The sequence below is a fragment of the Scophthalmus maximus genome, chromosome 20 (assembly GCF_022379125.1).
Source record: "Scophthalmus maximus strain ysfricsl-2021 chromosome 20, ASM2237912v1, whole genome shotgun sequence".
In the NCBI taxonomy this organism is placed as follows: domain Eukaryota; kingdom Metazoa; phylum Chordata; class Actinopteri; order Pleuronectiformes; family Scophthalmidae; genus Scophthalmus; species Scophthalmus maximus.
The window spans coordinates 5,711,704-5,728,994 of record NC_061534.1 but is presented as its reverse complement, the minus strand read 5'-3'; the positions used below and the strand labels follow the sequence as shown (position 1 = coordinate 5,728,994).

Here is a 17,291-nt window from a genome sequence, read left to right as displayed (position 1 = left end):
TTTATGTGCGCTTGTGTTTGTGTGCAAAGATGCCAGATAGAAATCTGTTTGTGAAACTAGGACCTGATAAAAGGCAGATTTCCTTTTTGAACCATCGTTTTTTTGTTTGTTACACCAATAACTAGATTGCATAGACTTCAGATTGCAACGTGCTGTATTCTTTATTTTTCTTTTATTTATTCATGCTATTAAGCTTCTCGCGTGCAGTGGAATTACCGGCATTCAACCTTAGAACACTGCCAGAAATATATGTCAGCGGCATGGAATGTTTAAAATAAAATGAAGACGCATGCAAAGCTGTTTGTCCGAAGGTCCTCAAGTTTTAAAGTAATTTGAAACATTTTTGGCCGTAAGTGTCGCAAATCTTAGAAAGTGAATCTGACTGTTGTCCAACGTCTCTTCACTTACAGATAGACAAATGGCAATGAGATGATTGAAATGTTTATAACGATATAAAGATAATGACCACATGGTAATCATCATCATCAAAATTCCGATTAGGATAATGATGATGATGTTGATGATGACAACTAACAAATCACAGCATAAACCTGCTCTTCTAACCTGGAGTGGTCATGGAAGAAGCAGCATCATTAATGTGCTCTTTTCCCACCACGAACAAAATCCTGAGGCCGTTCTCCGGAGTGGTCCTAACAACAAACAAACACACACACACACACACACACACACACACACACACACACACACACACACACACACACTGCTTAGAGTCATAACAAGACCTTGTGTTGTGCCCACTAGTAGAGAAAGTAGAGAAGGGATCTCGGCCGTCTGAACCAGGTTAGTAAGCTGTTGAGTAAATACAGTCACGCTGTCCCTCGTGTCCTTGTGTCGCTCGCGTCACTTGGTTCACATTATTTTGAATCACTGCTCAGCGTTGATCCTCTTTTTTTTTTTTATTTCGGGCCGCATTTGTATAATGAATCTGACAAAACCGGTGGACTCCCTGTCCCGCCGACGGTGAGATGGGCCAGATAACTAAAAAACTCTCTTGTCGTCCATCGCGACAGTTCACCGAAGGTGTGGATAGGAAGGAAACACAAATGACGTTGACCACAGGACGAGTTCTATGAGCAGCGATCCATTACTTAGTGTATAAAAGTAATGTGATCACTGTGATTACAATTTGAAATTCATTTATTACAACACAGTACAGTCTGTATTCCCTGCCAAGGAATAGTTGGAAATTTGGGGAAATATGCGTCTTGGCTTTATTGTAATCAGATTGATGTGCGAGGAGGACTTGCTGCCTGGATTCCAAGAAGCCTGGCCAATAAAAAACATATTATTATTATTTAGCACACGGACACGAGAGCGTAATCATCTCACCCCCAGCAAGACAGTGAATAAATGTTCTAGTTTTCCCTCGACTGCTCATTTTTTATTTTACGCCCTTCTTTGTTTTGTGTTGTAAATCACATCGTAAACGTCAAGCTCATGATAGACAGCAGCTGTCCTTCAGGATAATACTGAGGCAGTGAGCGGACAAAAACCTGGACTGAATGCTTTTTAGTTTCCTTTTTTCCCCACTTTTTTAACAGTAATAACAGTATTAACCCAGTCATCTGATACCGTAAGTGTATATCCCGGGTTCACCTTCGACCTCATCGGTGCCGTTGAATTCCCCGGATACGGCCGAAGGCGGCGGTCGACCGCCATCAGCCGTTGTACAATCAGTGTGAGCGTCTGTGTGATTGGCAACGAAGCCAAAGCAAAGCATAACTGTGAACGAGTATTTGTCTGATTTCCATTTTTTATTTTCCGTTCCGAATGTTTCTGTGTTTTGATTATTGAGATAAGATGGAACTTTAGGATCCATGTAGGGAAATTATGCCGAAGCTTGAAAATTTGGCACGGGAGGGACATAAATGAGCGATGAGCGCAAAAGACTAAGATTATAAAACCAGCAACCTATTAAATTGATTGTCGCGCTGTGTTAAAGGGGCAGTCCCCCAGTTTTTCACGAGTCAAGAGGAGCATCTGCTCAGCCTGATGATGTCAGAGCGATGTCACGGGGGTTATTTCAGCTTTGGAGTTGGAGACTACAATATTTAACAGAAAGGCTCGGCTACGAACTTGAGGGAAGGTCTATCTAAAAGATGCCACCGAGTTGCATTATGGGAAATGTAGGATCCAGGGTCTTTGGAGCAAGGCAGCGCGAACTGTCGACCACAAGGCCGATTCGGTTTTGGATCTGGGGCTTCGCCTGTTCCAAAATTTGTCGGCGAGCGGAAAATCGGGCTAAAAAATTGTGACATGGGACATTTGTGAATCATGTGATTAATAAGAGCTGTATTCAACATTTTGGGGCAGATTTATGTATTTAGCACACAAATCTTCACAAGAAGATAGAGGTATATATGAAGTGTTCTGGGCTATTAGGTCTTATAGCCATAGATGCCACATTATTTAGCATTTACATTTTATATAGAGATCTGTCCATGTGGATTGAGAATGCATGGTATCTTCCATTCGCAGTGCAGGGATGAATGGATGATGGTCTGTTCGTGAGCGAGTTTGATCATATCAGATTGTGCTTGTTCAGGCTCTAACACTTTTGTCTGCAGGTGTGTGAAGGTACAAAATGCGAAGCGGGACCCTGGCGGCCAAAAGAGCAGGTTTTATTGACCACAGACGCTCGGTTTTAGACGGACACGCTGGAGGAGTGTGAACACTCCGCTCCTTCGATCTATCATGAGACCTGTATGATTTATTGTTGTTTGATTGAAACCTAGAATACTGCAGCTGCTCCTCTCCGTCGTCCCTCTTTTCGCCCCTTTTTCTTGACTCATAAGATTTTTATCTCTTGTTCCCGAACATTTTGTCTTGTTGTTATGGTCACGTTTGTTTTCTCTCAATTTCTTGCCGGCTACTTTTCCTTTTCTCTCTCTCTCTCTCTCTCTCTCTCTCTCTCTCTCTCTGGACCAAACTATTTTGTGATTATCTTCAGGGACAAAACATGGAAAGAGAAATAGAGGGATTATGCACAGTGAAGGTCCCCGTCGGTCACTCACGACAGCGTCCTCCACATGAAAGACTGTCTATAATCTAAATAGTAAGCGACATGATCCAAAATCCAAAAAACCCAGACTGTCGTCCCGATCGCTCTCCCTCCGTTGGGGAGATCAGCTGCTGTCGCAAAAACTCTTCCTCCTCAGTTTTCCGACTTGTTTTCGGAGGCTCTGAACTCATCTGGGATTCTAAAATGAAACTCGTCTCTCCTTTCCGTCTCTCCGTCCGTCTCTGGCCCGGCTTCTCCTCTGTGATAGAAACACCGTGTTTCCCTGGTGACAAATTGGAACCGGCAGAAACGGACCCACCTGAGCGAATCAGCTCTGTGGAATTCAATTCGGGGAGTGTGTGTTTTCTGAAAGGGCTCGGTTTCTTTTTCTTTGAAACATGAATCCGGGGGCATTGAGGACCTTCTGGGTGTCATTTCACTGACATGTCACTGTGTGGACAGCAAAGTATGCAGACGACTCACACAATCAACAGGCAGCAAAAAATAAATTGGCATTGCGTGGATTTTAATGGCATCCAACAATGGATTGGTGAAGTTTTCCATTTGTGAACGACCACTGCGACATGTTTCAACAGGGCAGAAGGCCAAGAAATGTGTTGTACACTTCCATGCATCGTAGGGTGGAAGTACTTGGAACAATATTTCGGAAATAAGGATCAGTCGGGAGTTGATAAGGACACAAACAGGGATGTGTTCAGCATTCATCGTTTGAATCTCCCGTCCATCTTTGACCGCTGACCCCGTTGTGGCGTCGGGTGAGCCGCATACTTTGCATTTCTCAGTCTGCACAAAGGGGAAGGAACAAATAATGCCGTCCCCTGCCCCGATGCGGACGATAGAGAGGGCTCAGTTTTAAATCTGACATGAGGAACGCAGGCGGTGCAGCGTGTACGTTGTGCAGAGCTGATATTAAATTTTTTTTTTAGGGGGGGGGGGGGTTGTTTTCATTCTTCTGATCATATGCTTTTACTTTACAGTAAATTTCCCCTCCCCCAAAGGGGCAAGATGAAGATTTAATTCACTTCAATTCAGTTAAATTGTTTTTTTAGGGAAGCTGTTCGGACGTTGTGTTCTCAGTTAGGGGTTCGGTAGCCTCTCCCTGCATGCCAGACATTAAATATGACTTTACAGCCCCTTTTCGTTGCTTGATGAACTATAAACGGTCTCTCTCTCTGAGTTAGTGTGTGCGTGTGTGTGTGTAGAGGACGTCTGGTGGCCCGTCGCTGTGTGTTTTCTGGGTTGTAAAATGTACAGTTACAGTCGATAAATGAAGAAATTCCTCTATGAAACTCAATCTAAGGGGGAAAAAAATGGGATTTAATGTTGCTTGGGACTGGAGCAGAAATGATGCTTATGTCTAAACAAAGACGACCTCTGTAAGTGGCCGCTGCATTTGCGTCCAGTCGTCTTCGGTTACAGTCATCTCTGTGCGGAATCAGGTTAAATGTTTGAATAGTTTCCCTCTGATTTCTCACCAAAAGGTTAAATTTGATTTCCTGAACGAGCGCGACCATCTGTCACCTGACGTTAATAACTGCACGCAGCCTATGGATCGTGTTGTTTCTGCGGCGTGAGGCTCATACTGTAGACTGTTGTTCTCAGATCTTCTTAGACGTAACTTTAAGACTTTCTCCTGCACCTGACGCTCGACCCGTCGAGTTGATGTCATTCGGAGGTTGAAGCCTCAAGGATGACTGACACGACGGGGTACAGACATGGAGGACTTGGGTGTAGTCAGACTTAGGGAAAAGGCCGAACGGGGTCACTTCACAGATTAGATTTGCGTGTGTCATACTTCCTTTATTACACTGTTTCAGTACTAGGACGCAAATTATGCTTTTATTTGTTCTGAGTCGACTGCGGTCGCGCATTTTTATGAAAGTGAACCTCAGGATTATACGCACTCTCTTATTCATGATTCTCAACTGTCTTTCTGCTATATTATTATTAATATTCTGCGGTCCAGACCCTCCAATACACCCGGCAATTTTTGTTTTATAAAAAAGAAAAAGATAGATTTTTGTTTTGAATTACTGTGCATCCGAAAGCCTCTCATTGAAAAAATATCTATAAATTATTCATAACAGTAAGGAAATTGTTGCAGTGAAATTGTCTTTCTTTCCATCTGCCGTTTTTTTTCCTCCAGAATCAGTTATGGATGCTGTGTTTAGAGAGTTTAGAGAACAACTGGCTGCTCTCTTGACTAAGATTTTGTGTATTTGAAAGCTTGTGATGTTTTAAAGTCAGAATGACAGCTTCTGTCAAAGAAGCGTTTGATTCATAAAAGTTTCATTGTATCATGTTTCATCATCATGTTTTTTTCTTCCTCCAACATATAGAAATATCTCAGGTATTTGGGACATAATTGAAAATGTTTTGTGAGGTGACAAAAAACATTGTTGTGCATCTGGAAAAGCTGCGGCGCAAATTTGACAAGAACAAAAGACTAGAATGTGACATATTCACAAACCCTCTTTTGACACTGGGGTTTTTTTTTCCGAAACAGTGACCTGCAGAAACTCGGACAGATGGGGAATCCGTCAGAAAATGCACGCAACCCATCTGCAGAGAGTGTGAATGCATCCTGAAACGGGACAAATAAATAAATGACTGTCACATCTGCCATAACCCGTCAGCGCTGGTGACGTTCTTCTTCTTCTTCTTCTTCTGTTTCCAGATAGATTTACGCTCCAGACAGCGTCCAACTGTTCCTGCCTTTGCCAAAAGGTTGAATCTGGGCAGATAGTTGGTTGTACTCAGTCTGAGGTTGTGGATTAGTGACCGCTCAAGTGGTGCTGTAGTGACGTAGAGCTCGGCCCAACATGTGGCCGGGTTTCACTTTGGACGAGGCTGCACGTCGATCACTTGGTTTTTAATTTAGTTTTATTAAATGGAAACAGTTGTCACACTCTGATATGAGTAGATACAGAGATATATATCTCTGAATCAAGGAGAAAGCATGACTGGATCTCAGCTGGCACTGGGACTATGCCTACAGTAGCCAACCATTTCCTAAGACTTTCACGGTCCTGACAAAGGAGTAACACCTACACGACACTGTGATGTTAGAATTCTCTCTACATCTCCTTTTTTAAGTTCATTTTCATGTCACCATCGATTAACTTTACAATATACGCTGTTAACAGTGATGTGTCTGCGCTTGATGAAGTAAAACGACAACTACTGGTACAGACTTTGAGGCTTTGGGCTTTATCCTTACAATCATTTTCCATGAACAGATTTGAAGAGTGTAATCATTTGGAGCTGTCTCCGTGCTTTTGAAGGACGCAAAAAAATGAGCCGTACTACTTAATTAAATTTTGATGGGATCGTGAAAACATGGTTTCTCAAAAGAAAAAAAAACTGAGCCCAAAAAAGGATCCGCTGCTGTATTATATTCCAAGAGTCACAGGATTAAGTTACTGTAGGTTCATTGAGCGGACACGATTTTCGTGTGAGAAAAATGTTGAAATGTGCAAATGGGGTCATCTTTCATTTTTGATGCCCACACACACACACACACACACATGCAGACAGAGACATTCAGTTCTGTGCGCGGTCTACAAGAGAGGCGACATCTCGATATCAGGTGGCCTCATCCTTGAGCAGGAAGTGAGCTGGTTGGATTTAAATGCAAAACTCAGTCGGATGAGATCATTTTCATTCGTCCCTAACAAAACAAGCTGTGTTTGGAGAGAGGATTTATTTTTTTTTCTGTGGGAGTGTGCACAGCAACACTGAGCCAGCACCGGAGCTGAGGGATGTGGAGAAACTCAATTTCGCAATTTTGCAAAAAGAACAAAAATGGATGACAGTTCCCATTTTTGGGGGGCTTTCACCTCATGAGATTGTAATTGGGGCAATAATGTCGGCCTAGCATGTCACAACTACAACATTACTAGTGAGGAACGAACGCTCCTTTTTAACCAGAGCGATCAAATGCTCTGAGGTCGACACGAAGCGGTTGTGACGCCGATGAAAATGACCATGTTACCGCAAGACGGTGCACATTGAGACATCTGTGTGGCGGCAGGAGAAGAGTTCTTCCTTCAGAGCGGCAGCGCATCAGCGCACAACTGCAAAATCGCCAGAAAGCCAAACACGCAACTCTGCGCGGAATTTTCTGTCCTAGAAACCCAGTTCGTGCTCACAAAGGGGCCACGGGACGCCGGCGTGGCACTTGTGGCTCGGTCGGTCGGTGTATCGCGCATTTATGAGTCGAGGCTCTGCTGCGCCCTCCGATGTTTTCCCCGTGTGGCGCGTGATTCTGAGCCTCGGAAGGGAGCGAGACGAGACCCTTCAGTTTGGGACGGCGTCAGGTTTTTGATCGAGCGGCAGATGTTCATTCGCATTTACCACCCGGGGCAATACAAAAATTCCACGGAAGGGGTTGGTGGGGTGGGGGGCGTGGCATTGTTTACAATGTGTGTGTCCACAAAAAAATTTAAAGGGTCTTTAAAAGCCTGTAACATATTATGAATGCGTTGTCTTACGTCCAAACAAAAACAAATCCCACTAGAATGGCTCATAGATGTCAGTCCCCTAAATATGACTGATTTGTAAAATCAAAATCCATCAATTATTCCTTATCTCACAATGTGAGAGGAGGTGAAAATTACTGGCTCCGCCCCTCTGTCTGGATCCACTCATTTTGTGGAAATCGTTTTAGCAGTTTTTGCGTCGCGTCAAATAAACCAGTCGACAAACCAATGGGACGGTGGTGAACACGTTACCTTCTTGTTCGGCGGTAATTAATAAATGACAGGGTGATACCTGTCTTTTTGTTTACCAGTGGGAAGAGCTGGTGTTATTATCGCAGACGTGAAACACTTCTGCTTCCTGTTTCTGTGGTCGTAAGTCTTTGTTGTGTTTACAGGATCACAATCCGGCCGCGGAACTTCAAATCATCCACCAACCCGGTTCCCGACTTCCATCCCATCGACTCCCAGTCGACCTGTCCGATGTATTTTCGTCGTGCTGAAATACACCGGAACCGTTCTGGCCCAGATTCCAAGGCAATCAGAACCAAGTCACACTCGGCTGCCAATTAGCCGACGGATTTCCCTCGAGAAGCCGGAGACGTCCGAGCAGTTCCTCGGCCCCCGCGCTCGTCCTCCTCCCACCACTTGTGTGCGCGTGGAGCGGCTGAACTAGTTTGAAATGTTCCAGTTGGTGTGTGACCCCCGGGTGTTCAGTTCCCGGCACGCCGCGGCCACGGCGAAAAGTGAAGTCACGCACACTTTGTAATTGACGGGCCTAAGTGTGTTAAGTCTGTACGGAGATGAATTCCAGACAGAAGTTTGTGAGGGAGTCACACCAGCTATTCCAGAATTGTCTGCTCCCTACTAGCCGAGGGATTTATAACCGCAAACCCCCCCCCCCTTGCCGGTTCTCTGGTAACACTCAGGTTAGCGCCGCCGGCGCATCCCGCCCCCCTGCTTCCCAACGTTCCCGCGGGGAGACACGCCTTATCTCCCTTTCCCATCGGCTGCTCCCGTCCTCACCACGTCAGGCGAGGGGATGAGAGGCCGAATTGGATTATTTTAAGATTCAGCGCAAAATTAAAGGAACAACAAAACCCTCTCTTCTATCGGGTTGCCGATCTCTCTGAAGGTCACGGAGCACAGCGGCTCTCCTCAGTGTGACTCACGGTGTGTGAGTTGTTTTTTCGGGAATTGGCCCCGGGCGGAGATGTGAAAGTTTTACCCTCTCACAGAAAACATGTGAGCACTTTGTCAGCAAAGTTACATTTGATGAAGCTGTTGTGACATCATTTCTGGGCATGATCTGCATTTAGACATATTTCAACCATGCATTCGTCCTTTGTGCCTCACAATGGCCACATGGTGACATACAGGGTCAGAATGTTTTTTCATCAAATTAATGTTAAATGAGGTTTGGTTTCTTTCTTTCTTTTCGGAAAAATCCACATACAGTATCACGGCAATAACATATAAAGATTCTGCTCTTCGTCAGAAAACAATCAGCAGCCTGAAGCAGGAGAAACAGGCCAACACACACAAACAAACAACAAATACAATAGTTTTCAAACCTCATCTGATTTTTCAATTTGCCCCGACTCAAATTCACATAGAACTAACAGACGGATAACGGCAGCATACAGACGCCAGATGCAGTTATGAGCTGAAATATACGGCCCGTGCCTTTTTTGTTCTTCTTCCTCCTGAGAGCTGCTACTTGAAAAATGGCAGGTTTCCACTGAAAGATGTTGAGTTCTCATGATTTATAACACGAGGAAGGCGGCGCAGGCACGTCGGAGCCCACCGCTCAGCCGTGATAAAAAAAACTGCTATGCGACGAGGGTAATGTAAATACATTGAAATGACTCAGTGCGGAACCATTAATAGTGTCACAAATAGGTTTTCGTGACATGACAAGAATCTTGCACAGACAAGAGTTTAAATTTCCAGCAGCACATTGGTTTTCTGCTGCGGTTCAGCTGCCGCTTAGAATCAAAAATAATAGATCAGAAACAGAAGAAGCGTTTTGCATGTTTATGTTCCTCTTCTCATCCTCTCTCTCTCTCTCTCTCTCTCTCTCTCTCTCTCTCTCTCTCCATGTTTTATCATAATCGTCCGATGTAACAGCCTCCCAAAAATGTGCCACCGCCCACAAAAAGAAAACCCAAACATGGAGGAAAAATCACCAGAAATGCACATGCACTGCAAGAGAAATCCCCTTCCCCCCCCCCCCCCCCCCCCCCCCCCCCCCCCCCCCAGTGTATGATAGCAGAAGGCGAGACAGATTAGGGGCGACACGGGAGGCCTCGCTCCGGTGGTGGGAGCGTTGGCCCTGCCGCCTGTCGAAGCTCACGTCATAAGATTTGATCTAACTCGTGGGAGAGTTCCAACACTCCTCCCTTTTATTGGGCGGGGGAGGAGGAATTGGCGCGGATCTGCGTGGGACGATTCAGCGTGTGTTGAGTGTCTCTTAACAGCTGATATGTCGAGTCCGAACATCTGTTTTCGTGTGGGGGGGGGGGGGGGGGCTTTCTGGATAAGATTTAAAAATAACACGTTCCTGTTTCGATTTGTGAACAACACCATATATGTAGGTGCGGCGGAGTGATCCCGTGCGTACCCCCAAAGAGGAGGTTGTGAAATAATTTGGTGAAGATAAGAAGTCTGAACAACAGCTCGGCGCTCGTCAGTGGTGCGCCCGCGCTTCGGGTGGAGCTGCACAAGCGCGCAAAGCCGCGGGATGAGAGAAAAAGTATTCGTTTAAGGATGACGCCGAACGGGCCATGACTCTGTGATTGTCATCCTCTCACATACAGTCCTCACGCGAGGCCGCCCGTGGGGCCCGGATGTGCGGGGATGAGCGGGGTTTTGTTGTGCCTCATGAAGAGCAGTAGATGGGGGAGGAGGATCTATTTGAGGATTTGTGCATGACAATTCAATTTAAGTAAACTCAATAAACGTATCTCGCTCAAGGCAGCTGTTGTCTGGCCGAGGTTTTTGCTGTGGACTCGAGACCCCACCGCCAGCGTACGAGTTTTTCAGACCACTAAGTAACTTGAAGAATGCAGAATAGTCTGTGTACCCTGTGTGGGACATCCCGTTACAGTGGCTGCTTCAATGGTGCATTTCCTGACATGTATCCAGAGGACCACAGATGTGAAATTCTACAGGGATGCTCATTAATGTGGACTGTTCCTGTCAAACAGCCCAGTCGATAATAAACCTTGTGCGTCGCTCTGCTTGCGAAACGCACAATAATAGCCGACGTCTCCGGGTTCGTGTAAAGCAAAAGGGAGATCTGGAGAGAGACTGTCACAGTAGATTGCAGTGAAGGAGCAACTCAGAACATCTGTACGGTTGTTTCCTGTAAGCACTTCAAGGGGGTCAGAGACGGTGCTCTCAGATAACGTGAGAGCGAGTCAACAAGGGTGGGATACGACAAGTATTTTCCTGATTCTGACCTCTCGCGAAACATTTCTCCTCCTCTGGCTACACATGTGAAACCCTGCGGCGCGCTGGGAAACAATTCCTGGACTCAAAGTCCCGGCCAGTTCGCTCTTGGGGTAAGGAACTCCTCATGTCCTGCATCGGAACAAAACGTTGCCAATGGGCGAAACTACATTTCCGCCCCCCCGAAAATCATTTCCGCGCCAACGCAAATGTGTTTTCTGACCTCGGACTCATTCCGCGTTTATTTGCAATCCAGTTGCCTGAAGTTTCCTCCTCACGTATTTCAGGGTGGTATTGTCTATCGCCGACCCCGACCCCTCCCCCTCCCCCCGGCCGACTGGACGCTGGGAAATCCCAATCCACGACTGTGCGACAGACGGCCGATAAACGCACGTGATAGCGAGCCGGAGCCGTGTTTGGACAGTAAACAGACTCCCACCGCAGGAAAAGCACACAAAACAGTGGAGTAGAAGTTACAGGACATTTCTGTTTATCTTCCCCCCCCCGTCGCCTCCCCCGCCCCTGGCCGTCCCGCGACATGGGCCCCGCGCGTGTGTCCGCATGTGCCAGTCCCATAGCAGCGAGCCAATCGCAGGGGCTCACCAGAAGGAATCCACCCGGACGTCCGTCCAGGTGTTGTTGGCCTGCGTCAATGTTCCACTGCTCCCTTCAGGTGCCGCGGCCGTCGCACGGGAGGGAGAGGCGGCACGTCTCCCTCCCTCCAAAGGAAAATGAGTGTAAGACTGGAGTGAATGTTGATCTACAAGCTGGTCTACGGGCGCGTCATCCACCACACTGAGCATCTGGCTCCACGTCAAAATGAGTTCCTGCAGGAGCTTTTTTTCTTCAAACTTCCGTGGAGGTTTCTCAGAATCAAGTTGGAGGGGGATGCCAATTTAATTTTATGATTTCAATTGAAGTAACGGGACCACACGTAGCATTGCACGGCATGTGTTGAAACACAAGACATCTACAGATTAGGTTTAATAAAAAAAAAAGGGGGGGGGGGGGGTTTAGTTCTCATCTCACCTGCAGAGGGCAGAAAAACACAGAAGAAATCAAAGACGCCTGAAGATCGGCACACAATCGCTGTTTATGACCGTCAGCTCAGAAGTGTTGAATAACTTTTCAAGTCAGTGCATGTAGGAATTTTATAGGATCATTGCATTATCACAAATTATTCTGTAATGAGTTTTTTTTTCTTGTTGTTGTTTGTAGAAAGATGTGAGCGAGGTGCGAACAAGGTGAAAAAAAGGGATTCTTCAACTGGTGATAAGTTGCACACGTTTATAAAACCATCTATTTTGTGAAAAGCCAGTATCATCTGGATTAACCTCTAATGTCAAATTCAAAGACAAGTATGCATTTACTGCATTTTTCTTATGTAGCAGGCGAGCGGCTTGGTTGTTTGTGTCCGCATGTGTTGGCCCTGCGATACGCTGGCGACCTCTCAGGGGTGAAAGCCCCCGCCTCTCGCCCGAGAGGGCGATTGGCTCCAGCCCCCCCAGCCCCAGCGATCCTCACTGAACAAGCGGTGTAGATAATGGATGGAGAGGCTGACTATCTTTAGTGCACGTGTTTCTGTCGTACTGGAAAAAAACTGCTGAAAACGTAAAAAAAATGTCATGGCCGCCAGAACATCACGAACAAACAAACACCGGGTCGGATTATAAAATAGATCATTTTTCGCGGCTGCTTTCGTGAGCTCGGTCTCGTAAACGGTCGTGAACAGACCACACTCACTTCATTTTCTTATTAAAATCTGTACTTCAAATAAACCATCTCTGTGAAAACAAACTGCCAAACTCTCCTGTTTTGCCATTTCAAAATAGATTCGTACCATCTTCTTTCCTCTTCGTAATTCCCCTCGCCTATTGCATCCGATGTATTCTTAATGCTGTCCTCATGATATGAGGCACCCTGACATCGTGTCGTCTCCTGTGTCTGTTGGACGCTCCCTTTGTGACACTGAGACACAATAAGACTTTTAGAATGGTGAACTTGTCCCCAAACTTAATTTGACATTCTCTCTCTCTCTCTCTCTCTCTCTGTGTGTGTGTGTCTCTTATTTGGCCGCGGCGGTGAAGAGATGATGTTGTTTCAGTAACTGTAACGCGTCACCGCGTCTCTCTTTCAGATTGTCCTTCCTGCCGAACCGGAGCTACAGTGACAACGGGCAGACGATCCTGGCCAGCGAGCGGGAGTCCCAGGACTCTGCCGGAGCTCAGTGAGGGAGGAAGACTCGGCTGTGGTCCATCTTCAGGCTGACGGGGCCGAGGACGTTTGAGTTCTTGGCCTCTTGTTTTGTCACTCTGCTGTCAATGCAGCCCTGACAGGTCCAGTGGAGAGGATGTCGTCCCCCCCCCCTGGACTTTCACTCCGCGGTCCAGCGTCGTCAGCGTTTAACGTGACTTTGTATGAATGTCGATCCCGTCATAGGACGCCATTCTACAATCCGAGGGAGAAAAGGTTCTTCTCAGTCGGACGTCCGGGTCATCGGATGTGAAGGTCGAGTCAGGGGTCGAGAAACTAGAGCAAACCACGAAGTTAAGCTGAAGCCAGAGGTCTCTCGTCTGCAACCTGGAATGGGCGTCAAAGCCATGTTGGAATGGAAAACACAACATATAACAGCGGTAGCTGTCACGTGCAGGTCATTTTAAAGCTGCATACCTTTTTACCAGCATCCCTTTGTCTTTAAGGGGATTCCTCAACACTCAACCTGCCTGACGCAGCATCGAGGCGTGAACAGTTTTCTTGGAATCCGTCAGTCCCTCCTCAGTTTTCAACTCGCTGTGAACACAAGGACTGAGAATGAAATAAAGTCACTTTATGTTTCTCCGTTCATCTGTGATGAAACACAGATCGACTGCACCGTGGCACAAAATGTTGCACTTAACGTGGGTCGAAAGGCCACATCCAACCGCGATGTCGCGTCAACTCCCCGTGTATAAATCTGTCATTTCATCATCGCCATCCTAGATGTCACAATGTACACTGTACTTTTTTGTTACAAAGTAGTGAAAACACACGCTGTGAGACGTGTAACTCAATAAGTGAATGTCTCTGGAGAGAAACAAAAAAAACCCCCACTGTTGTCTGATTAAAATGATTGTGAAATGAGTGGCTTCTTTAAAATACAGACGATACATGAAGCACCTGGAAAGGATTATATGAAGATGGTATTTTGAAAACCAGTTTTGCACCTCAATAAATAACTTCATGTGGCCTGTTTTCCAAACGCGCGTGAAAGCGTATGTGAAACCACCGGGACGAGGCCGAAGAGAAGACACATACGTGCGCTTCATGATCAAGAGAAGACGCCTACGTGCGCTTCATCATCAAGAGAAGACACATACGTGTTCTTCATCATCAAGAGAAGACGCATACGTGTTCTTCATCATCAAGAGAAGACACATACGTGCACTTCATCATCAAGAGAAGACACATACGTGTTCTTCATCATCAAGAGAAGACACATACGTGCGCTTCATCTTATTCCTGCATTCGGCCTAAAGCACCTGAAAACTGGCATGAGCACTAACGTTCAATACTTCTGATTAAATAATCAACAATCAAAGGTTAAGTCCGAGGGGTAAACAATCTTTTTTATTTATTTGACTTATTGAACCAGAGTCTAATGTTCAAGAGCCGATCCGCCTCGTCGTCAGGACTGTGCGGGTGGGATTTGAACCGATGAACTGTCATCAGAGTTGGAACCAAACGTTCCCCAAACTCAGATTGTTGCATCAAGGCACACACACACAAACACACGCACCAAAAATACACAAATACAGAATTATCGTAAGTGAAATAAGCATTGATGGTCTAACTTTGGCCGAAAAATGTTGGACGCATCAGTTAGAGCAAGACGGGGGTTTTTTTTTCTGGGCCCTTGAGTCTGAGACTAAACTTTTCAAACAGGTTGTAACGTAAAAACATGCAGCGGATCAACTGATCCACTGACGGAAGAACACATGATACCAATATCATGATATCTAGGTGGAGGTTCGGTCAATCTGTTATTTGGGTTGTTGGTGGGGAAAAAATTTAAATTAGCAAATTAGTAAAAATACTTTGTCATGACATCTTTTTTGTCTTCGACCTGGTGAATAGGAGGTAAGATGGACTTTACAGCAGATGGCATACAACTCCTATTAATGGTATTCATATTCATCATTATGAGCAAAACATGTCACTGATGTGCTCAATAGTTTTTGGGCCATAATGTAGGTTTATGGCTTTATCCTTTTTTAACATTGAAAAATAAACAGTCCACCCGACTTTATAAATATTAAAAAAAAAACATTGCAAGTCTCAGTTGCATTCACTGTACAGAGTAAATGCATGAAGTTCCACCTTTTCACATTGACGACTAAAACTTGGCATTGTGTGGACCTGAAATTCCTACCATTTTTCACAATTATAATATATCTAAATATGCATTTCAGTACATGCTCATTTCTAAGTTGTAAAACACTAATAAAAACAGGTGAATTTTGCTCTGAATATCAGCAACAGGATAAAATATGTATTGATTTGTGTCCACTAGAGGGCAGTGAGGCTCCAAAACCCAACTCACCACAGACCAGCTCTGACATGTGACAAAGGGGAGTTGTAGTTTCTGTCCTCGACTTATCCATTCAAGAGTTATTCTATTCGAAGACAACGTGAAAAACGATGCTTCCTCAACATAGATTTAACTCTCTTGCAGTGTTTTGATGCTCAGTCTACGTATTTTAAATCTCAAATGTTGCTAAAAAACTGTTGCAGCAGAGGTAAGGTGGACACAAATGCAGACGCTAAGTCAGATTAAGTGATGGGAACGGCCTTACAGGAAGATGGACAGACAAGTAGGCAGGTAGAGGAATTGTAGCAGAGACATACAGGAAAACACTGGCACATGAGACGATGCTGAGATTTTAGTTTTCTATCACGTAAACACGAATCAAAAATTCAAAGGTGACGTGTTTTTTTTGGACCGCGCACATTCCTCCACTGATCGTCCAACGTCAATGACGGCGTTAGTTCAGAGTCGTGCAGTAACAGTTGTGGCTCATTAAACCTGCATGAATTATTACCGTTTCAGAGCAGCGCCCATGCAACTTATTTTCCCACACAAAGTCAAGAGGTCCTCCAACTCCATTTATTAACCAAACCATTTCTATAGCTTGTCCCTGCCCTGGAATACAACCCATTGAAGCAAAAGTAAGTAAGTAAAGTAAAGTTTATTTGATATCGCACCTCACACAGAGCAGGTCACAAAAGTGCCGTACAAGAATACAAACGCATACAAAGAAGGACACAGTCAATATGAAATTGTGGGAAAACTACACGAATGCCAGTTTTAATAAGTGAGTTTTGAGCTTCTTCTTTTTCTCAGCGCCCCTTTAAAATTACACATAGAACATTGGACAACAACAGTGGATGGCTAATTTTGTTTTTGTATGTCTGCTGTGTTGAAGATTAACAGATCATAAACCCGGGCTCTGTGATGTGCCCCTGTCTTAGGGGCATCAAGCACAGACAAATATTATCACGTATGGGTCTGAAACACATTTTTTTTTTCTCATCAAGCCTTTATTATTGTTGCTGGCGGGGGCAGGTGGCAATTACACACAAAGCCCCTCATCAGGAAGCCTATTTAGGAAGCCTATTGGAAACAGCAAACACGATTATCCGCATAATCGCTCCCCTCGCTGAAAACAATCTCTGGGCTAATTTGCCCGGGTTGATTGGCACTGACCCCGAAGTCTGCGGGGTCCATTAACCAATCAGGGGCCATCCAGAGGAGGAATTCATTACTCTACGAGCCCCGACTTTCAAAACACACCGACTCCAACACAATCTCCTCGGGGGGCTTACATCCTGCCGAAAGCGCGACAATCTCGAAGCTTTCGCCTCATATCACAACATTTCCAAAAAGCAACCTCGGCCAGAGACTAATCTGACGTTAACATGCAATTATTTTTAACTCCGTGGAACCGCAGCTCCAGCTTTTTTATCCTTCTATGGGCGGCTGGAAATTAGTCGTTCAAGATCCAACAAGATACATTTTTGTGAATCCTGTAATCTGCTTTTCCATCGGACTGAATTTTGCTTTTAGCTGGCCAACTCCCGCAGAGGTGTCCGGGTCGACTTCGACCTCATAACGTCTCAGGGGGGACACACGTTCGCATGTCCCACAGAGAAAATCGGAATGATATGAATAAATGGCTGAATTCCATTTCGCTGCGGTGATTTGAGCTCTTACTGTTAACGCTGGTTAACCGTCACGTCTCACCAGGGAGGCTTCAACGGAACAAAGGCGCCGTTAACGT

General features: G+C 45.4%; 1 protein-coding gene across 1 annotated transcript in view; it reads left to right on the top strand.

Annotated features, from left to right (window-relative positions):
• si:dkey-247m21.3 (5-hydroxytryptamine receptor 4) overlaps nucleotides 1–14,094 on the top strand; it is a 31,900-nt gene extending 17,806 nt beyond the window's left edge. The window contains exon 7 of the mRNA XM_035609062.2: nucleotides 13,112–14,094. Coding sequence (XP_035464955.1) covers nucleotides 13,112–13,205 — 94 coding nt within the window. The 3' untranslated portion in view covers nucleotides 13,206–14,094. The remainder of the gene's footprint in view (nucleotides 1–13,111) is intronic.
• The last annotated feature ends 3,197 nt before the right edge of the window (nucleotides 14,095–17,291 follow it).